Raw genomic sequence first — 26,287 nt, 5'->3', positions numbered from 1 at the left:
CAATTACACTGCTATACAGGGCACTTTCTTTTCAAACCCTGGCATTGAAATCACCCAAAAGAATGATTTTGTCATCGGTGGGAACTTTTACGAAAACTGTTCTAAGAGATGCATTGAAGGCCTCATTTACCCCATCATCAGAGTAAAGTGTTGAGGCATAAGCGCTGATGAGGAAAGCATAGTGTGAATTCCTTATCAGTTATCAGTCTTTCACTGATGCCAACAGGAAGCTCACTTAATTTTCTTACCAAAGAGTTTCATATTGCGAAACTCACTCCATTGATTCTGGATTCTGACACAGGTTTACCTTTCCAAAAGAAAGAATATCCTCGTCTATGCTCAGTTACAGGGCCGACATCCGAAAATCTGGTTTTAGTGAAAGCTGTGATGTGCATGTTGTATCTTGCTAGTTCTCCAGCTACTAGTGCAGGTCTTCTCTTAGGTCTCAAGTTCTTGTTGTCCACCATATGCTCCATGCAGCCACAATTAGGTTTTCTGATTTATTTTATTTCTTTATTTATTTTCGACCTCCATTGAGAGAGGTTTCCCAATCAGATTGAATGAGGCAAATATTATTTATAGCACCTTTTCTTGGCTCCTCTCCATGTGGGCTGAGCAGAGCAGATCCCATAAAGGAATGCTCAGTCGTGCAGGTGGCTACTGAATTGTGCCGTTGCTTCAATTCCCAAAACAAATTGACCATCCTGTCTGCAGAGTCGCGACTAAAGGCTCCCAGTGATCACATTTGCCTGCCTCATCACTTGTCTGTCACCACAGGACTTTTGGGAAGATGGGGGAAGATGGAGGACGTGGATGAAGATGAAAATGCAAATGAAGATGAAATGGCTGGATGAAACCTGCATGTAAAAGGTTTTCTGGTGGAGAGGTATCAGCATCCTCAAACAACTCCACCACTTGGCCAGATATATTCTGAATCCAATAGCACAGAGATCCACGACAACCAGATAATCCAAGAAGGTTGCAGTGGCCTGCCAAAAATCCGTTATTTTGAATTTTGCCTTAAATATACAGTATATCCACTGTACATTGCCTTTTTTCGCCGTCTCAATTGTTAACCCACACCATAATCAAACTCGATGAGACTCAAAATAATAGTTTTACACCAAGAAGGCAATTCCCAGAGAGTAATGTCCCATAAAACAGAAATTTCAGATGCGGCATTCAAGCAACAATACAGAAGCATAACAATTTTTGTCATAATCCATCCACACCTTTTTGAGATATCGTGCTGCATGTCGTTTTGGTCCCATTATTGAGACCAGAGAAATTAAAGACAGAAGATGGATCAGACAGTCAAAGAAACTCGGCAAAATAGATAGGCAATTCTTAAAGAAAAGTTTCGTCAGGAAAAGAAAGAAAAATCAAGCACTGAGCTGAGACAAGAACTGACACAGACATCAGGCATTCAAGTGAACTGATCTACTCTCAGCAGGTGTCTTATCAAAAGTAGTCATCCTGCTAGCCCGTGTGTGTGTGTGTGTGTGTGTGTGTGTGTGTGTGTGTGTGTGTGTGTGTGTGTGTGTGTGTGTGTGTGTATAAAAGAAGTATATATGTATATGTATATGTATGTATATATATATATATATATATATATGTATATATATATATATATACATATATATATATATATATACATATATATATATATATATATATACATATATATATATATATATACATATATATATATATATATATATATATATATATATATATATATACATATATATATATATGTATATATATATATATATATATATATATATATATATATATATATATATATATATATATATATATATATATATATATATATATATATATATATATATACATCTTCTTCTTCTTCTTTCGGCTGCTCCTGTTAGGGGTCGCCACAGCGGATCATCCGTGTGATCCGCATAGTGATTTGGCACAGGTTTTACGCCGGATGCCCTTCCTGACGCAACCCTGGTCGCCTCTTACGACATAGGGATATGGTACACCTATTTTAACCGGGGTATACACCGGCCCAGTATACTGGTACTCATTTCGCCGACCTCGGAAGGATGACAGGCTGAGTCAACCCCCTGGTGCATTAATTCAGTGGCCCAACGGGGCTTGAACTCAGGACCTTTTGGATCCCAAGCCGCTGCCCTAACCACTGTGCCAACACACCAGGCTATATATATATATACATATATATATATATATATGCATATATATATATATATATATACATATATATATATATATATATATATATATATATATATATATATATGTATATATATATATATATATAATGCTGGTCATTTCTGAAAGTGGCACATGAAATTCACGGCCGCCATCTTGGAGTGTGCAATCGCCACTGTGACATCATCGATTGAGCATGTTTTGCGCTGAAGATCCGAGCTGTTTTCCATCGAAAAACATCCAATTTGAGGGATCATGGCATAAATATAAACCCTAACTGGCATTGTGTACCATTCTTGACATCACATGGGTAACCCGAAGAGTATTTGTGTCGCATTTCACTTGCTATTGTTCGTGAAATACTTTCACATGAATCCTCCACTCATGAACCACTGGATATCAACAGAGTGCTCCACAATGCTCGTTATGTCTGTCTGTCTGTCTCCATATATATCGACATAACATGGTGAAAAGTATATGGACACCCACTTCTAATTCATGGATTCGGCTATTTCAACCACACCCATTGCTGATATGCCTGTGCTTGTCAGGTCAGGCCAGATTAGATCTGTGACTTGCTACAGGTACCATGTAAACCTGTACTCACCTGTTTTATGGTCAGGTTGTCGGTGACTAAACCATTTCCCCCACCAGGTTTTTTGGTGAGGAGGGTGTGTGGATCTGGACACCCAGCAGGATGAAAGACAAAACCTGTTAAAGGGCAAAGGAGCTCCTTGTGAACCAATGGCTATCCACATCTCATGCCTAACTGTGTCTGCGGATTTCCTCCTGCAGTTGGGTTCCTTTTTTGGGACGTTGGTGGAAGGATTTGCACACCAGCCACCATAAAACCCTTTACTATGCAAAACACAAAAAAATGCAAAGAAATCTGAAAACTCACGCCGTGGGAGTACCTCCTGTGTCGCTGCCTTCGCGGGGCAGCTCACCGGATGACGGGATTGGGGCAAAGCCTTCAGGACCCCCACTCTTTGATGATAGGATGAAAACCACAGGGTAACCTTCCCAGGTTAGATTGCGGTTGTGTGGGTCAGGGTGGTGCTGAGGTGTCGACCACTAGACGGTGGTCTCCTTGGGTTAACCTGAGGCGGTTCCTTCAGGTGCCTGGAATGTCTTATCCTGAAGAGAGGATGATCACCTGTCTTTGTTATCAGTTGACCTCAAGTGTTTGAACATCGGTATTGCATCACGCTCTGAGGTTTGGAGACCAGATCGTGGCAAGATCATGGTGGGTCATCATCACACCTACTATTGGTCTGGTCGCTCCGATGGTTACCATGCCTAAGGAGTTTCTGTAGCTGTGTCCAATAAGCTGACTCCAATGATAATTGAGGTAACACCGGCCAATGAGCATATTATGAGATTAAGGATTCGTCACTCCTTCAGTGTCATTTCCCTGGTCTCTGGATGCTCCAACTGAGGCAAGTGATCTCACCGTGAAGGACGCATTCTATGCCACGCTCGAGTATGTGGTTGATCAGTGCCCCAGGCAAGATACTCTTCTAGTCTTAGGGGATTTCAATGCATTGACTGGAACTGATAGGGATGGTTATGAGATGTGTGTTGGTCCCCATGGGTCAGGAACTATGAACCAGAATAGCACTAAGTTCCTTGACTTTGCAAGAAGTCATGGACTTAGGGTGGCTGGTTCATGGTTTCAGAACCCACAGGCTCATCGCTAGACTTGGTATTCCAATGCTGGTGGTGTGGCAAAGGAGATTGACCCTGTGCTCGTTGATGGTCACAGGAGGATGATCCAGAACTGCAGGCTCTACCGGAGTGCTCAGTTTATAAACACGGACCACAGGCTTGTTGTAACAACTCTGAAGTTGCAGCTTAAATTCAAGAGACTGGTACCATCCAAGCCTCAGGTGGGTGTTGGCAAGCTCAAGGATGGCAGGGTAGTTGAGGAGTTTGTGAACAGGCTGAGTGGGGTTTTGGGTGTTCTGGGTGCTTTGGGGAATCCTGAAGGGTTGTGGAGTGCCTTCAAGACCACCATCCTTGATTTTGCCGGTGGATGTCTTGGAACTCACCAAAGGGCGAAGAAGAATTTTGTCGCTCAAGGCTCTACTAATCTGCAATTCAGTAACTTGAATGATCAGTCCTTTAGACAGAAAGTTACTTGAAGCAGAGTGAAACTTGAGCAGGCATCATTGTGTTTTCATATTGAAGGGAATTCAGTAATATTTCAAGGTTTAATAAGTGGAAATAAGCTCAGTTGTTCTTCAACTGACCGCTCTCTCCAAAATGTTCAACCTGAAGCTTTTGTATAATTAAAAATAGTTTCAAAAACAAGACAAAAATTGTTCTGTCTTCAATTCCCAAAGGGAAGATGGCATATGGGAGGCCTATACTCGGCTTCTCATGACAAGTTGTGGATATTTCTGTAGCTAAAAACTGACCATGGACAGGTCGCCACACCATCAAAAGGTGCAGAATTTTCTGCCCTGAGTAGTCATGGGAATATAAAGCACACCATCGAGGGCAATGCAATGAGGCTTTACTCACTCCACCATAGAGTCACTCCAATTCCCACGGCCTTCCACTATATACTTAAGGTCATTCATCTCCACCATCATTCTGCCTCTCTTCCTTCATTCTGGCTGGTTTCTCTTCTCTTCTTTTACATACTGTGAGCACAATACAGTAAGTCAGTGCTTTATTTGTGATTTTTCCCTTTTAGACTTTGTGAGATTGTGAAACAGTTTGCATTGTATGGCAAACTACTAATACTATTACTACTACTACTACTACTACTACTACTACTACTACTACTACTACTACTACTACTACTACTACTACAACAATTACTTTTCACGGCCCTGTGGGGTCAGCCAGGGAAAGGTTTTGGCACAAGTCATTTACGAACTGGCGAGCCAGGCTTGAGGTTCAACTGATGCTGATATGGGCAGGAACATTCAATTTGTTGCTGGTCCTGATGAAAATTCACCTACACTTTGCAAAGGACACTGTGTGAGATCTTTAACATCCACCAATGATCAGTACTGACAGACGGGTCTACCTGCTTCAGGTCCTTCCGAAGGACCGTGCACACATCGACGCATCACCCAGCATTCGAAAAACCAGGATGGCAGTTTAGAGCTGTGTCAAGATTTGAACACAGACTTAGACAGGTCAAGGGTGAGTGCAGATACCAGTACCTCTTAATCATAGTGCCAGCCCCATGTGGCAAACACAAAGCATATTGCATTAATGAAACACTGGTGAGACTTTTATTAATTAAAAAAGAAACAGTTAAAAAGATAAAAAAACGAAAGTTGACTTTTCCCATTTAACATCCTTACCAGTAACTCTGCAAGGGGTCTATAAAGAGGACTTTCATATGCGACATGAAACTGGAATGGTTTCATCCAATAATGAAGAACGTACTTTTCAGGAGACAGTTAAACCTGGTGTTGGCTTAGTGGCTGGCTTGGGATCTTAGGGTCCCGAGTTCGAGCCCCATTGGCTGCTGAATTAACACCAGGTAGGGTTGACTCAGCCTGTCATCCTTCTGAGGTTGGTGAAATGAGTACCAGTATACCGATATAGGGGCACAGCATCAGTGGCACAGTCATGCCCCCCTCCCCCAAAATGATAGCTACCTGGCAGCCAAGCTGCCATATGTGAGAACAAGGAGAAAGTTTGCAGTCATGGTTAGCGTTAAGTTCTTTCCACAATAAAATTAGTCTATAAACCTTGATGTAATCACACCTTGTATTTCAAAACAAGCTCAAATGAGCTAAGATCCTTGTCCTCTTAATGATGACGTCATAAAAACGAATATGACGTCATTGTGATTTATCAGGTTTGCGATAAATTATCTGTGCTAATGCCCGGCTTGATTCCCGCAAACAAAATTCAAACAGCTTGCCTAGTTTCGGAGATAATGGTATAGGTGATTTCCATTAGCGGCGATATTATGACGTCAACTTTTTTTCTAGGAAGAATTTCTAAAGTCGGAGATGGTTACTGCCTGCGCGTGGGCTTTCTGCATATTCATGGCAAGTTTCACAAAGATCCGATGAAAACTCTGGGTTGTGAAACAAAAAATGTCAAAAAATAGGAATGACGTCATAAAAATTGATATGACTTCATAATGATGTATCATATGTGCGGTAATTCATCTCTGCTAATGCCCTGTTCGATTCCCGCAAACAGAATTCAAAAATGTTGCCTCGTTTCGAAGATAATTTTTAGGCGATTTCCATTAGCGGAGATATTTTGACGTCATAACTTTTTTTCTAGGAGGAATTTTCAAAATCGGAGATGGTTAATGTCTGCGCAGGGAGTTTTTACATATATACGCAAAGTTTCCGGAAGTTTCGATGAAAACTGTCGGCTGTGAAACAAAAAAGTCCACAAGAAGAAGCAGAAGAACAACAACGTCAGTAAGACTTGGAGATCCTCCACGAGGATCTAAAAACCCAATTACAATATTATCAATTACTATATTATTGCTTCTTACACCAGTGATTATCGTTTTAAATAAGATCATGTGTAGCACAGATAAATAAAATAAACACGATGAGCAAATGTGCAAAAACATTTGCTTCGATTATACAACAATCACCAAATGAACTGAAATATTTCTCTCGCCAAGGCAAGCTGGGTTTTCTGTTGTGGTTTTTGTTGTTGTTGTTGTTGGTTAAAAACTCACTGTCAGACTGTGACTGTCCAGAAACACAAAAGGACACAAAAAGACGATATTGACATTACACATGGTTTTGCCCTTGGGGACTTGAAAACAATAGTCAAGCCACAAATATCACATCAACAGAGGAACGTCGCTTCAAGCTGTGCGTTTCCTCTGAAATCAGGCATCGGTGACATCGTACACTGGCAACCAAACCGTGGTGGAAATTGAAGAGAAAGAGTGAAGCAGGAAGAACCAATAAACGAATACACCACACAAGGGCAATCCGAGTCAAGACACAAGAATAAGTACAAACACCTTAAGGAGACACAACGTTCGCTCTTTATTCCCATCGAAAATCTGCATTGTTCAGAAAGTTTAAAAAAAATCATCCAAATGACAGGAGATTCTTCCTTTTATTAATTACTAGCAAATACAACCCATTGCTTCGCTGATGGGAGTACTCAAGGGCAGGGAGAGAAAAAGAGGGGTGGGGGAGTGAAGAGGGAGCGGGAGTGAGAGGTGGGGGAAGGGAAGGCAGCAATAGTTGAGAGGAACGGAAGGCAGACATGCGGTGGAGCCTCAATTATGATTCATACTGTCTCATCAAAATACTTCTGCATGGAATAACAGTGAAGATGGAAACAAAATAATGTCTGAAATCCATTTTCTACCGGTTTTACTAAAAATACCGCCCAGAGACAAACACCGCCCAGACATGTCCAGAAATAAACGCAGTCCGGAAACAAATACCGCCCAGAGACAAACACCGCCAGGACACGTCCGGGCGTGTATGAGTATGAGTATGAGTGTATGAGCACACGCGCGCGCGCACACACACACACACACACACACACACACACACACACACACACACACACACACACACACACACACACACACACACACACACACACACACACACACACACACACACACACACACTGAGTGCTTGGTCGATATCGGCAATTCTTCAGGAATCGGAACATTGGAGTCAGTGTGATTCCCTACTGCAGTACTTGCTGCATAAACCCAAAAACCTTAAGTAGCTTTCACCCAATTGTTTGGGGAAAATTCAAGAAACAAATTATATAAACAACGTTGCATTATCGATCTTTCAAGGAGATGTGCATAAATATGAATCTTTATAAACAGCTGCCAATCCTCACGTGACATATGGAAAAAAATTGGTCTTGTAATTTAGAAAACATGTTAATTTGGCAAAAATCTCGGAAATCGGGTGTTATCAAATATATTTTGCTTTGAAACTCACAAAGAGAAACAATATAACCTTCGTAAATCATGTACCTCTACCTTGTAGCAACTGCCGACTGTACATCCCAATCCGGATGTGAACTGTACCGTTTTCGACTGTTGGGAGCTCAGCAAGTAGCATAAGCAATCAAGCAAGCACACCAATTAAATGGTTGATAAGGAACGGCTGGCCAGGTTGTGACTGTATACCATATATGATCCCTTTAAGTTTAAAGCCGGTCTTCACCGTGCCCGCAGCAGTTAAAGAAATAAAATGAATCCGTTCAAAGAATGACTTTATCCATAAAAGAGTTGCTGTTTAATGTAGAACAACCCTGGAGACATCGCAAAGTTTATTCGCCCATGAAATAAACATTGCAGATAATCCGCCACCTTACCTCCTCGTCTGTACATGTGACATGTGGTACGTCGGTTCGCGGTCTGCGCAAACATTATAACTTTATTTTAAAACATCTATTTTTTACCATATTGGCTTTGATTCCTTGTGGAGCACTTCACAAAACCTCTGAAAAGATGGATACAGATCTGGCAGACGCAAAGGATAAACAGTACTTCTGGGGGACAGGGCACGATGTCAAGCAGTGAATGCATTAAATCATACAGCTCAATGAAGCTGGTTAATTTTGGCACATTCATAAATCTAATGTTCACTCAATATAATTCTCCAAACAGTAGAAAAAGGTAAGTTTAATGCTTTGGAAATTTCACATTTTCTTGTGTATGTATGGAGAAAGAGGAACTATCGCCTTGCTTGCTTTAAGTAATGCTTCAGTCACATTTGGCTCGGCGGCCGAAGGGTCTAAAAAAAATCTACGGCTACTAGCAATTATAGGGCGGCCGCAGTATTTCCACGGTCACACAATGTAGCAGTCACATATGTTTTTATTTTTGGGTAGCCACACGGGGTATTTAGAAATTGTGGAGACCAAAAACGTGGGGGTGCCCTACGGTCTTTGATTTGATGTCGCACGGTGACCTTAGGGCGTCCCTGCGGCGGCCATAGAATTTAAGGCAGACGCAAGGTAGCCTCAAGGTGCCCGCAAGGTGACTGCAAGCGGGCCCTAAGGCGAACGTGAAAATAGTGCGGCCGCCGTAGTTTTTTGGGGGTTGGCAAAATTCATTTTTCATTGATAAGAGCTTACGGAAAACGCACGAATAACGCAAGCCCACCGTAACGCCCTACGTACGGTCGACGTGGAACACATCTACGTCATGGCTATGGCTTGTCAAATTGCTACGGCCAACCTAGAAATGAAAAAAGTTATAACTCCGCGCTTTAATATCACGGAGACCCCTATGGTCTATAAAAGATAGCCATACGGCGTAGGTCCACCCTGAGGCCACCTCAGAAACTCTGCGGCCGCCGCACGTTTGTCAATTCAGGGGGGGTACGGCCGCCGTATCCTAGCCGTAGAGCAAATGTGACTCATGCTTAAATAGGTATATAGGCTGAGTTATTAGACTCGTTATTTCTTTAAATTATCAGATTTCACTCCAGATTTCGACACTTATTTAGTCGATCCTTAAAACTGAAATAATATTTCGATGATATACTTTAATTAGTCTGTGAGAGTAGATCGTGGAAAATCGTATCATATAATGCATGAAATCACTCCAAGCTCCTAATTTGAAAACTATAGTACGTACAAAAGTGATGTGGACAGCAATCCATAGCTATGATGAAGAGGCATTCAATACGAGTGAGGAAAGTGGAAAAAAAAAAACCTTTAGCGTTAAGAAATCGTTGCAGCCTGTTCCAAGTCAAGGCATGGTTGAGTAGGCCAAGAAACATGGTGGCTTCAGACCCAAGCGTGGTTCCCTTGGATATGCTTTAAGACCCCGTATAGAGAACAGTGACAGAGGATCTGCCCTGATAAAGGATATAATTAAATAAGGCCAATAATTATCTTCAAAATGGGGTGTTTTAATTAACCCAGACACTCAATTTTCACTCTTGCACTTCCGTGGAATTTTCTTAGTATGTATGCAAAGTTTCAGGCTCCTAGGTCTGAGTTTTATGGAGGAGACACAATGACACACAGGAAGACACACACACACACACACACACACACACACACACACACACACACACACACACACACACACACACACACACACACGCACGCACGCACGCACGCACACACACACACACACACACACACACACACACACACACACACACAGTTTGAACTTTCATTCATTTGTATAGAGTTTGAAACCATTATACAAATCTGCTGTCAATTTCGATTCGAACAACTTATTATCTTTGCCATTAAAGGTGGACAGAGGTTATGTTTTGCACACTGTTTGTTTGTTTGTCTGTCTGTGAGCAGGGTATCTCACGAGGTCATGGATGGATTTGTACGAATCTTGGTGGACATGTTGCGTGTGATTCAAGAATGAATTGATTAGATTTTGGTGATCCAGATACTGGAATTTTTTTTTTAATCATTCTTTACCTATTGAGAGAAGCCTGGTGTTGGCTTAGTGGTTTGGGTGGTGGCTTGGGATCCCAGGGTCCTGAGTTCAAGCCCCGTTGGCTGCTGAATTAACACCAGGGGGTTGACTCAGCCTGTCATCCTTCCGAGGTCGGTGAAATGAGTACCAGTGTACTGGTCCCGGTGTATGCCCCGGTAAGAATAGGTGTACCATATCCCTGTGTGTCATAAGAGGCGACCAGGGTTGGCGTCAGGAAGGGCATCCGGCCATAAAGCATTGCCTCAAGAAAAAGCCCAACCCCTGCACAGCAGGGACAAATGGCTGTAAAAACGGTCACTTTACCTATTGAGAGATTGGGCCAAAAACGACATATAACACGATATCTCAAAAGTTGTGGATGGATTCGGGCGAAACTTTGTGGATGAGCTGGTTAGGTGACAAGAACAAGCCGATTAGATTTTGGTTCAGGTCCTGATCCAGATCTGACCTATCAGTGGGATACAAAACGTAAACTAATCAGCATGGTGGAGGCATACGTGCTATACCGAGTGTCGTTCTAGTCGCTTTGGAAATCCATGCCATTTTAAAATCTGATCTCATTCATGATCAACGCAAGTTTTCAATTGATGTCAGTTGCTTTGTTTTGCCAAACAAAGGCATGCCGAGGGCGGATCTCTGTAGATACATCGTTTTATAAACGTTTTCTTTATTTTCATTTGTTTCAAGTTCAATGTCCAAATTTGCATGACTCGGTGGAACGATCAATCAGGCATGGGGGATACTTATAGCAGGACGGATTGGACTGCTTGGGGTTTCAGCATCTCCCAAAGTACAAATCGGCTCTTCATTTACGGCACGCAAATAAAGCACCACATCATTCGACTGTCTCCAGTTGCAACATATGATGCACTTTTATCTTGATGTGTGACAGGGAAGTTAAATAAACTACACTTATGCTCATTTACCAAACCTTTTCCATTAAAGCACAGGTTTTAGGAACATGGTTTTCCATTATATACTACAGGCAAAGTGTTCAAACCATAATAATTACCACTAACGTTGTTGAGATCCCAAATCGAACTGAAACCTCAGAGAGAAGCGATGGATGTTTGATTTTAATGTAACACTTTTCTTTCTCCATGTTCTTCGAGAGTCAGCATGTTTCTGATTATATTTTTTGAGATGCCGTCCTTTTGAAGCAACGGAGTGAACAGGCCCTCTGAGTCGCATGAACATAGTGGGCGAGCATTGCAACAAATAATTTGGATTTGGACCTGTGAGCCATTATTTGCTCTCTGCAGAAGAAGAATATTGCTACAGAACATCTACAAGTTGATTGAATTAATAATAAAAAGATCTCAGTGTAATGCACACCACAAAAATCACACACTCACTTCACTCTCCTCTTCAAGTTGTAAAGGAGAGCTCCATTTGCAACTTCATTCAACCAGCCACCATGACGGGCTTAGATGGCATCAGTGCCCATGTTCTCAAATCCTGCTCTGCTGCTCTCGCTTCTCCTCTGTCTGCTTTATTCTCTATCCTTTACCCTCAGGCATGTCCCATCTGCTTGGAAGACAGTCAACATCCCTCCCATACACGAGTGTGCAAAAAACTGATCCACGACTAAATTTCAGGCCAGTTGGCTTCCTTCCATTTGTAAACAGTCATGGAATCCATCTTTGTAGCTAATATAGTCTTTCCTCTTCTTGACTGGCTTCATCTCACATCACCAGTTTGGATTACATCCTGGTGGCTCAACTTTGGATACGCTGCTGCTTCTCTCCCAAAAATGGATGGAGGCCTTGAATCTTAAATTCCAGGACTGTGTCTCTGGACATATACTGGGCCTTCGACGCTGTCTGGCATCCTGTTCTGTTTGCAAAGCTTTTTGCCTGTGGCATTCAAAGTGACCTTAATTCCTGGCTAGCCGACTTCTTCGTGCACACAATCAGTGCATAGCTTTCGACGGTACCTGTTCATCTCCTGTCCCAGCGGGGGCAGGAGTGCTCTCTCTCTCAGGCATCATCTGGGCCGAGCTTTGTTCCTCATACACATCAATGATGTTACTGATGTCTGAGAAAACTATCTTTTCTACTTTCTCGGTGATCCCATGCATTGCTATGTGAATTCTGCTCATCATGTCATCTCTAATAACATTGATTTTCATTTTCATTGTCATGTGAGTATTTTACTTGTGACACTAATTTGTTTTTTATCTGTCAAAATGAGTTTTTATCCGAATTTAACCACCGATTACCGGTGGAAAAATTTAACTTCAATGAACTCCAACATATCCATCCATACTTCAGTAAATTCAGCATCATTTGCAGAAAAATTATGGATGATCCATAAGACTAGGCAGGTCTGCATATTGTACCATATTAGAGCAGATTGACAACAGATCTGGAAAGGTTTGGCTACTGGTCTGACACTAAATGTCATTCAAACCAAGCACTTCTCATCCACTCCCCTTGTATCTCTGAAGGTCAGGTCAGGTATGGGAGCATGTGCCGGAGCAGCGCGTCGCTGCGTCCACTTTCCGCCAATACTTCAGGGGCCTCTGTCTGGCCATTTCCCAGGCAGATGCCTGCCCCATCCCCATCTCCTTGAGATTCTGATCAACATGCTGCAACCACGAGGCACGTGGTTGGCCTGTTGGCCTCCTCCACTCATGAGGGTGAAAGGATCATCCAGAAAACCCACCTATATACTTCCTTGATTAGTCTCTGCAAGAGATTCAGTCCCTCAAACTTCTGCGCCTCAACATCAGCCACGACCTTGGTTTGTAAGACCATATAGTGAAGATGTCTTCCAAAGCCAGCTGCAGACTGGTTGTCCTCCACCACATCAAGGCTTTCCTCAGCCGACAAGACAACTGTGCATAGTTCAGTGGAGTATTGCTTTCCTCTGTGTGCTGGTACTCAGCTTCACACAATCTCTCTTGTGGAATCACAGCTCTCAACATCAACGATATCTCCGACAAGGAAGCGGCATAGGAGCTGTTTTTCACATTGTTGTCTTCTATTCTCATTCTCTCTATCTCTATTTCTCTCTTTCCCTCACCCAGCCCCCAATTGACCTTCCACCACAACTCATCCCACCATTCCCCAGCCCCTCCAAGATGCATGTATTTTCCATTAACCCTTTCGTTGTTAACCTTCCAAAATCCAGCTTACTGCTCACTCTTCCACTCCTTTCTTCCTCTTTTCTCTCATCTCGGGAACCACTTCCCCGAGACCATACAATCCGACTCTTTCTTCAGGGCTTCAATCTGGTAGTAGGCAATATCTCGTTTCATCTTCCATCCATATCCATGATATCTTCTGCCACAATTAGCTATCGCTAACCACTCCTCTCACCTGCAGGTTACCTTCTTTTTAAATCTTCTCCCCTTTCCTGTTAATTCCTCCACATTCTTGATTGTTTCTCGTTGTTCCCCGACCACCCTCCTGTCAGTTTGTCACCCTTCGACCAACCCTTACCTTGCCTTGCCTTTCCATGAGCCCACATGGTGTGGATAAACCAAAACGATTGCAATTTACATTATAGTGGTAAATATTATTGGCGTAACAAGAATGCACACAAATTAAACACAATTACGAATACACTTTTGGTAAAAACACAACAGATCAAAGATGATTACGTCACATTTTATATAAACAATAGACATATAAAATGCCACCGAAGGAAAAACAAAAAAAAAATTGTTATTTGGTTCGTGGAATGTCGGTGCTCATCCTAAGTTGCTCTGAGGTTGTGAAGAGTCAACTGCAATGTGTGTGAGGTCAACCACAATGGCATCACAGGCAGACCAGACCAGGCAGGACAGGAGATTACCCCATACCTGAAGGCCATTAACATGCCAGCTGGATTTATACCAACAATGTTGAGATCGGCTCGGTTTCTAGAGGCTTAGAATTAAAATATCTCATTATGCCTACTTCAGCTGTAGATTATAAACCCACAACCACTGGAATGGCATTCCAGTGCCCTCACCACTCAGCCATACCCAGTTAATGAGTACTTCAAACAAACTTTTAGAAAAATATATATATTATGATATTGAACATTCAGATTAAATACCAAAACTGCTACTGCTACTGGGATGCACTCTTGCCTCGAAGCTGTCTATCCTGGGTTTGAATCCCCACCCAGCTATAAACTGTCATCCCGGTGCTTCACAGGCAGGGAGATTCATCAACGTGTGTGTTGTCACTTGGATGGATGTTAAACAGGAAACCCTTCTGCAAGCATTCATTCATTAGTGGACGTTAAAGACCCAATGTTGTCCTTCGCGAAGAGGTGAGCTATCGCCGGTACCATGAACAAATTACAAATTCCTGCCCTAACCAGCAGATGGCATTACATCAGCGGCACAGCCACGCCCGCAGCCTTGTTCTGCATACGAATGAACAAACGACTACCACTAGTACAAAATCCATTTTCTTAGGGGGTCAGCTGGGAAACTTTTCCAGCCCAAGTCTTTCACGAACCAGCTGGCCAGTCTTGATGTGCGGCGGGAGGGGGGGGGGTGATTTCGGCAAGAGTTTGTAATTTGTTCAGGGTGCCAGCGATAACTCGCTGACTCTTTGTGAAAGACAACGTGGGATATTTTACATCTACCAACTGATGATAGCAGATGTGACACCTGGCTTAACGGCCATCCGGAAGACGGCACACATTGCTGTGGAACTCTCCACCTTGCCTGAGAAACAGCAATCTGAAAGTTTATAGTTGGGTCGGGAGTAACCCAGACCAGAGCTCAAAGGTCAATGCGCTCCATCTGCACCATCCCTTTGGACAAAACGATCTATAAACAATCCTTGGTTGGTATTTACCTGGTGTCAATAGGGGGAAAAAAAAAATCTTTTTTGGAATACATTCTCATAGGAGGGCGATAAATAAGTGGAAATCCTTCCGTTAGCAGAAGTCTGAGATGTATGAACAAATACATTCAAAATACACCTGACATTGAAGAGGAGAAAAAAAACCCAAGCGGCATGGGGAAAGATGAAAGATCAATGGGGTATAGGAAAGTATGGGTTCAGTTGTAGAAATCTTCATTCTCTCCCTTTATTGACCACAAACCCTTCCTTTCCACAACCCATCATACCATCAAGCCCCATGATCACACCAGCCCCATCCTTTGTATCATGTTCATCCATTATCCATCAATCTCCATCGCACCTTCCTCATTGTGCCCGACACGACATATTCCCCACTCTTACCTTCTGCTTTCCTTTCATCGTACAAATCTGCTTGTCATGGGCTTTTGATTTCCACGTTAGAGTCTGAAAGGTAAACACATTGATGGGTTGGCATGTTAATGTTCCCAGGTGAACTCATGATGTGGAGGTTCACAATCCCATATACTATTTGTGTTTGTCAATCATCTACCGATGTCCACACAACGAATGTAAAAGTACAATGATGCCTCCAAATGTCTTTGTCCGGCACGTGTATATATACAACCCCTTTGTACGAGCCTTAGATGAATGGAAAAATGATTAATTAAATAAAACCATGATGAAAACTATTCCTTGGGAAGGCGAGAGTCAGCCTGTGTGGGCACAACAATAATAGTGTTGGGGTGGTGAATATATCAAACTAAAAACACGGACAGGGGTGTTCTCACCCCTGTCCGTTTGTAAAGATTTCGTAAGTATATTGATCAGTTCCGTTGTGTGTGTGTGTGTGTGTGTGTGTGTGTGTGTGTGTGTGTGTGTGTGTGTGTGTGTGTGTGTGTGTGTGTGTGTGTGTGTTACTTACGAAATCTAAAGATTTCGTAAGTATATTGATCAGTTCCGTTCTGTTTGTTTGTTTGTGTGTGTTTGTTACTTACGAAATCTTAAGATTTCAAAAGTATATTGATGACTTCCGTTTGTTTGTTTGTATGTTTGTTTGTGCGTTTGTTTGTGCGTTTGTTTGTTTGTTTGTTTGTAGGCAAGATAACTCAAGAATGGAAGGAGCTACCAATGTCAAATTACAGCACGTGATTCAGGAGGGTGGTGGCTAGCGCCGATTAGATTTTGGTCAAAATCGGTCAAAGGTCAAGGTCACAGTGAGGTTAAATATTCGATTTTTGATGGTTTGGTACAGATAACTCGAGAACGGAAGAAGCTACCAATGTCAAATTACACCACGTGATTCAGGAGGGTGGTGGCTAGCGCTAATTAGATTTTGGTCAAAATCGGTCAAAGGTCAAGGTCACAGTGAGGTCAAACATCCAAAACATTCGATTTTTGATGGTTTGGTATAGAATCATCGTAGAAACTTCTGGTTTGCGTCGCTACCTTCTCAAGAGACAGCTTTTATTAGACAAGGTCAGAGGTCAAGTTGACAATTTCGAAAGTACCAGTCTATGACTGCTTGTTTCTTTGTTTGTGTGTAGGATATCTCAAAAATTTGTTTATGGATGTGGATGAAATTTTGTGGACAGGTTGGGTGTGTGACAAGGATGAACCGATTAGATTTTGGTGAAGATCCGGATCCGGATCTGGTTGCTAGAATGACTTAAGTGATTCTTCACCATTGAGAGATAGGGCCAAAAACGATACATTACTGTATAACATGATATTTCAAAAATGTATTGGGCCTGATATGTTCTCGTGGATCAGGCATTGCGTGACGGAGGTGTGTGCTCTACTGAGTGTCCTTCCAGTTCTTTGACGGAATTCAGACATTATGGATTCCATCAAAGACATTCAGACATTCTTTGATGGAATTCAGACATTTGAAAAAAACAAACACTTCTTCTTGCAAATGGCAGCTTGGCTGCCAGGTATCTATCATTTTGTTGGGGCACAACTATGCTGTGCCCCTGTACCAGTGCATTGGTACTCATTTCACTAACCTCAGAAAGATGACAGGCTGAGTCAACCATACCTGGTGTTAATTCTGTGGCCAACAGAGCTCAAACTCAGGACCCTAAGTTCCCAAGCCAGCCACCCTAAGCCAACAACAAGCTTAACAGAAACGCTGCTCTGCATTGGGATTGAATACAGTGAAGAAGTTTACCCAAAAGAACAATGACTGCATCAGGAAGGTTAAGACAAGATGGCAGGAAAAAGAAAACAATGCAGGAATGACAAGGAAAACAAGATTTCTCTTACTTTTTCCCCCTGGATTTCCGTTCCAGCCGGTGCATCCAAGTCAATGTGGTACACGTGGTCCCTGAGGAGAGGCGTAGAGAGGTGGAAATGCGAGTCGCACTAAGTATCGAGTTTTGAGTCAATCTGGCCTCATCACCATTAGGGCCTATATGTCGTTTTACATGCACTGGCCACATCGATCAGACACACCTGGCTGCAATAAAGAGAGTTCGATTCGCAGATACCATAAGCCGGAAGTACAACTTGTGTCTGCGTCCATCTCCCTTTGTCCACACGCCCAGGAACGTAGGATATCGGCTGGTGTCTGCCGGAGAGGGGAAAAAACTGCTTCATTTCTCCATTTGTCTCACTCTGCCTCTGCAACAATTGGTCCAACAGATTATGAGAAAGAAACACAAGCAAATGCATCATTGCAGACAAAGATAAAGGAACAGCACCATAAACAAACTCCAAGTGATTTTTCAGTCTACCTTAGTCTATATCCTTCCTTAGCTTTCCTGACCTCTCCCTCTTTTTCCCTTCAAGTGTTTTCCTCGCCAAAATAACCACAGTTAAGCTCCATTTGTCACAGTAACACAGACAGCGAGACACATCCCGCCCACTCTTTTTCATTCTCATCCACTCTCGCACCAGGCCCCCAACCCCCTCGACTCCTCATCAGCTCTCTCCACAATCACGTATCACGCGTGCAAGATATGGAAGTGTGTATATATGGATATACATTTATTTATTTCCTCCTTTAGAAAAATTTTAACTTTTTCTTTTTTTTCGAAAATCGCAAATAATTTTGCATCAGTCCAAACCAATAGTATTTAAAATGGAACAAGACGATTGCGCAAAAGATGGCCACAGACTGACCGACACTGTCAAAGCAAACACTATCTCACCACTTGACAACCGTCAGTCATCGACTCGTGTGTTATGAAAGTGCTAACGGATTTGATCGCAATAAAGTGTGTGTTGGAAGGGGGCTGAGGCTGACGTTTTGAAGAGGAGAGCAGGTGCTTCCTCTCCACCAATAACCGAGCCTCTCGGGACGTGCACTCAGCAAGAAGGCCCAGCAGGCACCGAGAGATGAGACAGTCCGCTCTCCGAGGCAATAATTCTGAGAAATAACCCCGACCCAGGCTCAGATCAAACTCGGTTCATAATGCTGAACATCGATGCAACCAGTGCCCGTTCCATGCATTGGTTTAGCAGAGCCCCCCTCCTCCCTGCCCCCACCCGGTGTCGTCCCCAAAACACAGGGGCCTGGCATAATCTGAGCATTTGATGTCACAAACACATAGTTCCTGGGAAGTTGAGTTGGCTGTTGAAATACACACACACTGACAAACCCGGATATATGTATATACATCTTACGAGTACAAAACAAACTTTTACACGTATTGGACAAATAAACACATTCATGCAGACGTAACACATCCATACATAAATTATCCTGACACATGCACGAGCACGGTCCACCATATCACATACAGGCAAACACAACAACCCTCTGCAATCTCAATGAACACGCAGCATATTTATTATTTGGTTAAATCAATTCCACAATATCTGGGTTCTTCATTCACAGATTTCTGATGGTAAAAGGCCAAAAAGTTGCAAATTTTTATGTTCACTAATCTGTGCTCAAACGCTACCTCAACCGCGTGTCCACCCATCGCACAGCTGCTTTAACAAAAAGGGTGCATTTCACTCCCGATGGAAACACTCAAACAAATCTTACATTTTGCATCCACAATGTTAATGGGGAAAACATCTTCTGGAAAAGCAGACACGGTCAAGGTGACTGCCAGCCAGCAGCAAAGGCCCAGGGTGATAGGTCGGGCCATGGCCACATCTACAAGGCGGCCCAGCTGGGGGAACGGTTGGGATAAAGAAAAAGGTGTTAAAATTTTTTCTCACTTACATAAGAAGCTCAAAAATATGAGTGCATGGGGTTAACTTCAATTACTGTGTGAAGTTGTGCTCGCCAAGATGGCTCAGGTTATTATACTTTGCGCGCTGGCACATCGTAACAATAATGTCAACAATTTTGGAACATGGTGTGAAGGAAATTATTTCCATTTTATGATTCACCTTAAATGACTCAAACAAGGATATTTGGAGCCAATCATAGCGATGCAGACCAAAGGCCTGTTCAAACCAGAGCCTCTTGAAGCAACTGCCAGTGAACCCCGATGCCAAATGCGAACAATCAAACTGACGCATACAAATTGCACTTTTTGTCAGACAAAGTCTACGAACAGGAGAGTCAATTTAATGTCTGCTCTTGGGATTGTCTTACAGGATGGAAGTTTGTTGAGTTTCAGCTCCCGTGGGTTCTACCCCAATTAGAATGAATCTCACAACAGACAGCTATGTGGCCAACATGCTATCCCGACACCTTGAAAATTTAAAATAACAATTATTACAAGATGAATTAGAACGGCACTCGTGCTACGTATCATTTTTGGCCCGATCTCTCAATGGTGAAGAATCGCTTTTAAAATTCTCGTTTAAAAAAAAAAAATAAAAAAAATGTTCTCGGATCTAGATCTTCACCAAAATCGAATCGATTCGTCCTTGTCACACACCCAACCTGTCCACCAAGTTTCATCCGGATCCGTCTACAACTTTTTGATTTATCCTGCAAATGGACAAACAAACAACAAACAGACAGGGGTGACAACATCATCTCCATCCCACCTTCATTGGTGGAGGTAACAATTGAACAAATATTATTGGTGTTATATTTTAATCACCGTAATAGCACAACAAACAACGCCTGTTGTTTCTGGCAAATGAAGCAGTGCTAAACAAGTAGGACTCGAACGACGTGCCACTGTCATGGTGAGTGCGGTGAGGCGTGGAATGGTAGGAAAGAATAGGTGTGGAGTATCTACGAGAAGGGTGCCTAGCCCAGCCAACCACCCGTCGCAAAGACATCAATTTGCGTAATGGAGGGAAACAGGCCGACATCGCCACGGCAACATAAGACTTCGCAGGCCGAAGGGCTGGGTTCGGAGGCGGGGAGAGCAAGGCCCAATTTAATCTCGGAGCTTTTTAGATAATTAATCCGCGTGATGGAAGCCATTTGGGCTGTCATCTACAAGACAAATGTCAATTTTTTGAGGGGAAGAGTTCAAGGCATTGTCTCTGTGCTTACTTTCATTATTTTCCCCCGAAGAGGATATCTGAAGGAAACGTGTTACCGATTGGACGTTTGTTGTTTCAAGTCTGGCAGGAGAGAATGGCTACACATGTTGCATTAGCATTCGGAATCTCGTCGGCGACCATCATGCGGGGCAGTTGTATATGTTATTAACAAGGCGAAACGATTGGCTTTTCAATGGAGGAGTCTTTGGAGCACTATCATCTTCGGGAGGATAACAGAGGTTAGAACCGATCGCCCAATGCCGAGGTCGCAACCCACGCATCTTTAACAACTGCACCACCTGTCATGTGTGCAGCTCCCTGGATGAAGTTTTTGGACAACCAACCAGCGCACGATGTGGAATTTTATCAAAGCCGTACGCTCCAAAATGGATCCAAGGAAAGGAAAGGAAAAGCGGAGAATAATACATCGGACTGCATTGGAATGTCAAATTAGATTGTCGATTCATAAGTAATATTTCAGTTCATACGTATAGCGATTCAGATATATCTGGGGCTTTTCGTGGGAAAATAAATTCGAAACAGAAATATGGTTGGTGGGTATAAAGCTTGCAGAACTGGCAACGGTATACGATACCAACCCGATGAGACGATCTCTCTACCAATCTGTGGAATGGATATCATATCACAATTTGATTTGATAGGAAAGAGCACGATGCACCACCTCTTTATAAATGGGACACTCGCCTCAAAATAATTACAACCCATCTCATCCTCTGGCAAGTGTGAGAAGCATCGGGTTGTCCATCAGAGAGTGGAAGTATATATTTCGCCGCAAACCGGATCCTGTCACCCTAGCCGATGGGAAATTGAACCAGGAGCGACGTTTCACCATTTTGGACGACCAAGCATATCCGGCGATGATAGACTCCTACGATGAAATCGAGACGCGTTTACAGCCAACATACACTGTCATCATGTGAGGGGACAAAATCAGCGGCTCATTGACGATCAAACGACCACGGCACATCGGCCGGTTCGGAATTTCCTCCGACACCTTCTGTAGAGGATGAGTTTGTGATGTCATGGGGCTTCGCAGTGGCAACATGAAGGATTGGCCTACACACTGTATAATGTAGACAGACAGGGGTGGTGGATATCGTAAGGGGTTTGCCTTGGTTGCTTTGTAGTTCCAATCTGAGCACGTAGCCCGTGAGGCCGACTCTCAGGCTCAAATCCTCTCCCATGTACTGTGCGTGTTGATTTGTTCATCGTCTACGAATGTCCTCGTAATTCATGTAAAAGGACATTGATGCCTCCGAATGTCATTTCCCTACACGGGATTTATGTAAAAGCTCAATTTTGAGTTGTCGATCACGATTTTTAAAAGTCAAAGAAATCCTGTGATCCCATTCTAGGATAACCTCAGTGAGTCCATGGGGGGGGGGTATTATTCCATCAAAAAAAGGGTTTCCATTGGTACATGACTTGCGAAAGAATGAACCTTTTGGGTTTGTTTTTTTCTCACAGAATGCCATATATAACCTCATGTCATACTAAATGATTCAAACAAAGCCATTCCCAATGGTATATTGGCTTTTGGAATTTATGAGACAGCTTACCAGTTTGTTATTAGCAAGGCATGGCATCAAACCTGCTCCGTTCGAATTGGATTATAATCCACATGTTCTAAGGATTGCACAATCGAAGGCAAAGCACGCATGCACAAAAACCGGAGAGCCGACAGGAGGGGTCACAGGTGTTAAAGATGGCCGATCCCAATCGGCCCTACCTGAGGCTGTCCACAACAAATCCATCCATTGAGGCGGTATGAATTTTATGAATCACCTGCTCGTAACCTACCCCCTCAGAATAAAAGAAAAATTATAGCAGGGATGATCATAATGGCTGGCGTTTATGAAGATTCCCTTCTGACTCCATCAACAAGGGTCCAACAATGAAACTTAAGTGGTAACAGTTCCCCCTTAGGAGTTTTTGCTTTTGTCAATCTCTCCCTCTCTTTTGCTCTCCCCCAATCCCTCAATGAATTGTAAGAAGATCAGACAAAAACGGAGTCTCAAAAAATTGGTCAATCGTTTTTGGTTTGAGGTTTTTTTTACTATATCTGGTTTAACTTTCCAATCCAACCCGCATTATAGCATCACATATTGCTCGACAGCTACACGGGGAAGTGCCGCCATCCATGAACCTTTTCCAACTGGATTAGGATGTGCAGAATAAAACAAATACATTGACTTGTCTATATTTACAATTCTTTTCACATATATTGGATGGATTGTGACAGGTAACATTCAAGAGGATCAATGTGAGCGCCATCATTCAACTGGAACAAAAAAAAAAAAAAAAAAACCTATTAATATGGGGATAAAGCGACTTATGGGACAGCGTACGTGTCTTTTTACTGGGATAATCTCAATGCTTATGATTCTTGCTCAAAATGCTAATCTTGCACATTTTCTCTTTTGGGTTGTTGTCTTTAACAATACATATATATATATATATATATATATATATATATATATATATATATATATATATATATATCTCACCTCCTTTGAAGCTTAAAGTGCTGGTTGGCACTAACAGCAAACTAAGGTCCATGGTTTAATTTTGTCCATATACCAGATGCAGAAGAGGAGACAATGAATAAGTCAACACAGTATATGGGATTTGAACTTCAGGTCCCAGGATCATGAACTAAGTACTCAGATGGGAATGCCAAACAAGTTGCTTCCACTCATGTGAAATGGAAAAGTAATCTTAATCGTGAAGACTAGAGTCGATCTGTATTGGCAAACAGGTAGAACAATGAATGGAATCAACAGAACGTTGATCGACGCATGCTAACGGCCATGGAAGCAAGGAGAAGCTCATATTTCAGGCGTTAACCCTTCGTCAGATATGTTAACCATCTTTTGCTCAAAAGAAGGGTTAACGGCTGAATCGTCAGCTTCTCCTCGCTTCCCATGGCGGTTCGCAAACCTCGATCGACGAACTATTGATTCCATCCACTATTTCCACTTATGGGTTGTTATCTTAACTAATTCTAGGAAATATGTCTCCCGTTACCTTCTCCCCTCTCATTCTCACAATGCAGGAAGGAGAAATGCTTCCATGGTTTATACTTTATGAAATGTGCAATTGGCTTTGTTGAGAACCCCCTCTTGTTATTTATTGAATGCGATGGATCTGAAAGATACAAACTTCACCATGACGTGATAAGGAATATTTGTCACCAACTCCAGCATATTTGAATGATGGAAAGGTTCCCCAAAATCGTTGAGCCCTTTCATAAATTCTAACACATCCCTTTCTTTCTTTTTCACTCCCTTTATGCTTTGGTTGCCATTTTAAGTCCCACTCACCGAGACGTTATGCAGGAAGAGGTTGTTTTTTCCATGAGACCTGGTTCATTCCACCAGTTCAAGCCCATTAATAATGTTGCAGAAACATTGGGGTGACTTGGATATAAGCATATAGCATAAACCAGCCGAGTCCAGTGCGCTGCAGGACAAAGACATCCCTCAACTCACGTTGAGGGATATTTGGCAAACATGCCGCACTAGCAATGTGTGGGTTGGGCGAGAGTGAACAGCCATGGGAATTGAAACCACATCAGTCCGTTCAGATAGAAACGAGTCTTCAAACACACGATGGAACAACCAGCTCACAAGTTTACATATACAGGTTTTGGAGAATCTGAAAAAAAACATCCCTTTTTAACCAAACAAAGTAAATCAAAATGGTGTACATGTGCAGACATGTCTCTTTGTATACTTTCAAGCTGAAAATCAATGTGAGTTTTGATTCAAATTTACAGGACCTGAACTTGTAGCGTGCTGTCAGGTCTCATCTTTGTCACAATATTAGCTCATTATATCCCTCTCCACGAGCACCCCCATCCCCCCCCCATCCCATCGTCCACCTCCCCAGGATCCACCAAAACAAGTAAACATAATATGAAATCATAATTCAAATTTCAATCTTTTTGAAAAGACCAAAACTTTGTATGTTTTTCAACTTCTTGCAGTGAGTAGTTAAATGAGAACATTTAGCAGGCATAGAGCAGGAACTAAATAAAAGACGAAAGTTGACAGAACCAGTTAATTCAATGAACTCGAACTTCAAACACCAAACAAACTCAAACAACAGTGGAGGAAACAGTGGTTCACAACAGGTGTGCAAAGTAATTTGGCTTTTCTGGCACTGCCGGTTAACCACCCACCAAAAAGCAAGTCAGGAATGTTGGCATCAGGAATAGGAAGCACCACTGCAGGCCAACAGTTTCCTTCTGCAGAAACTTCGATATCATCGAAGATTTGGTGGATGAAAAGAGGGTGCTATCCAGGGAAAGCACATTTGTATTGATCGGCCATTCATTGTACTATTACCACAAAAGGGGTCCACTTAGGTGTAGTCTTTGAAGGCTTTGCAGACAATGTGTGATCAAAGAAGATGTGAAGGTGTTACAATAAATAAGAGAGCACACCACACTCCAACTTGGAAAAGAAGAGAATTCCCACAGTTGACTACGCCGTTGCCATGTCTTGCAAAACCATGAAAATGGCTCACATTTGTTTTTCTCTCGACCTCAACTCACACCGAGTGCTAAAAGGACATCAAATGATTCTCAAACTGCATGCACGAACAAAACAAAAAAAAATTAATCTTCAGCCAGTCCATGAGTTGACTGTGTGTATTTCATCTCGACTAGACACCGGGCTCCGTAAGGACCGTGCATGTGGTTCTCGGAGTTATTATTTTCGCTGATGTTGCATGCAGAGGGAAAAACAGATTCAAGGTAATAAATATCCTGTCAAAGTCGACTTCAGATCATCAAAATAAGGAAATGTTGTGTGAGGCAGAAAAATGTCGAATTTATTATCTTATTAGATACATTTGATTGGAGGCAATTCGCAAAAATCACAAAAGAAATGCATCATGTGACATACGAGTTAAAAGCACCACCTGCTGCATTGGTTAAACAGTGAAGGAAATAAACAGGACGTTGATCGAGGTCTACTAACCACAGTTGGAAGCAAGGAGAAGCTCAGAGTTCGGACAATAACCCTTCATAGGAGCAAAAGAGGGATAATCCCTGAAACATCAGCTTCTCTTTGCTTCCCACGGTGGTTAGCATACCTCAATGCACGTACGGTTGATCTCATCAATCGCTCTACCTGTCTGCTGATGCAGATCAACACTAGTTTTCAACAGCAAGACCAGTTCTTAATTCTGCTGTGGTGGTTACTTTTGGTCAATGTTTCACATCATGCAAAGTGCTGTTGGTCATTTGTCCATCAAACAGTCGTTGCTGCTTTCTTGATCCCTTATTCTGAAGGTCAAACGTGGATGTTAACATGCAAGTTAAATTGACCAAATCCATTGCACCAAATTGTAAAACATGCATTATAATGGTTGTAAATAATTATGGCTGTTGGACATGAGACCCTTACAAGTAAACCGGGTTATCTCACCTCCAGGACCA

At 42.5% G+C, this 26,287-nt stretch overlaps 1 protein-coding gene across 18 annotated transcripts in view; it reads right to left on the bottom strand.

Moving 5' to 3' along the window:
- LOC147021507 (semaphorin-6D-like) overlaps nt 1–26,287 on the bottom strand; it is a 334,361-nt gene that overhangs the window by 83,212 nt on the left and 224,862 nt on the right. For 15 of the 18 annotated variants that reach the window (XM_085891490.1, XM_085891493.1, XM_085891494.1 and 12 more), the window contains 4 exons: nt 19,409–19,538; nt 17,869–17,983; nt 17,680–17,740; nt 15,796–15,858 (listed from right to left, as the gene is read on the bottom strand). In XM_085891490.1, coding sequence (XP_085747616.1) covers nt 15,796–15,858; nt 17,680–17,740; nt 17,869–17,983; nt 19,409–19,538 — 369 coding nt within the window. Of the gene's footprint in view, nt 1–15,795; nt 15,859–17,679; nt 17,741–17,868; nt 17,984–19,408; nt 19,539–20,226; nt 20,294–24,164; nt 24,499–26,287 lie in introns of those variants that run through there. The other 3 variants (XM_085891503.1, XM_085891504.1, XM_085891505.1) reach the window with 2 other exon arrangements.

The sequence above is a fragment of the Eptatretus burgeri genome, chromosome 8, assembly GCF_056783735.1.
Source record: "Eptatretus burgeri isolate ZD-2024b chromosome 8, Ebu_testis_v1, whole genome shotgun sequence".
Classification (NCBI taxonomy): Eukaryota; Metazoa; Chordata; class Myxini; order Myxiniformes; family Myxinidae; genus Eptatretus; species Eptatretus burgeri.
The sequence above is the reverse complement of the archived record's forward strand: the minus strand, read 5'-3'. Positions and strand labels throughout refer to the sequence as shown.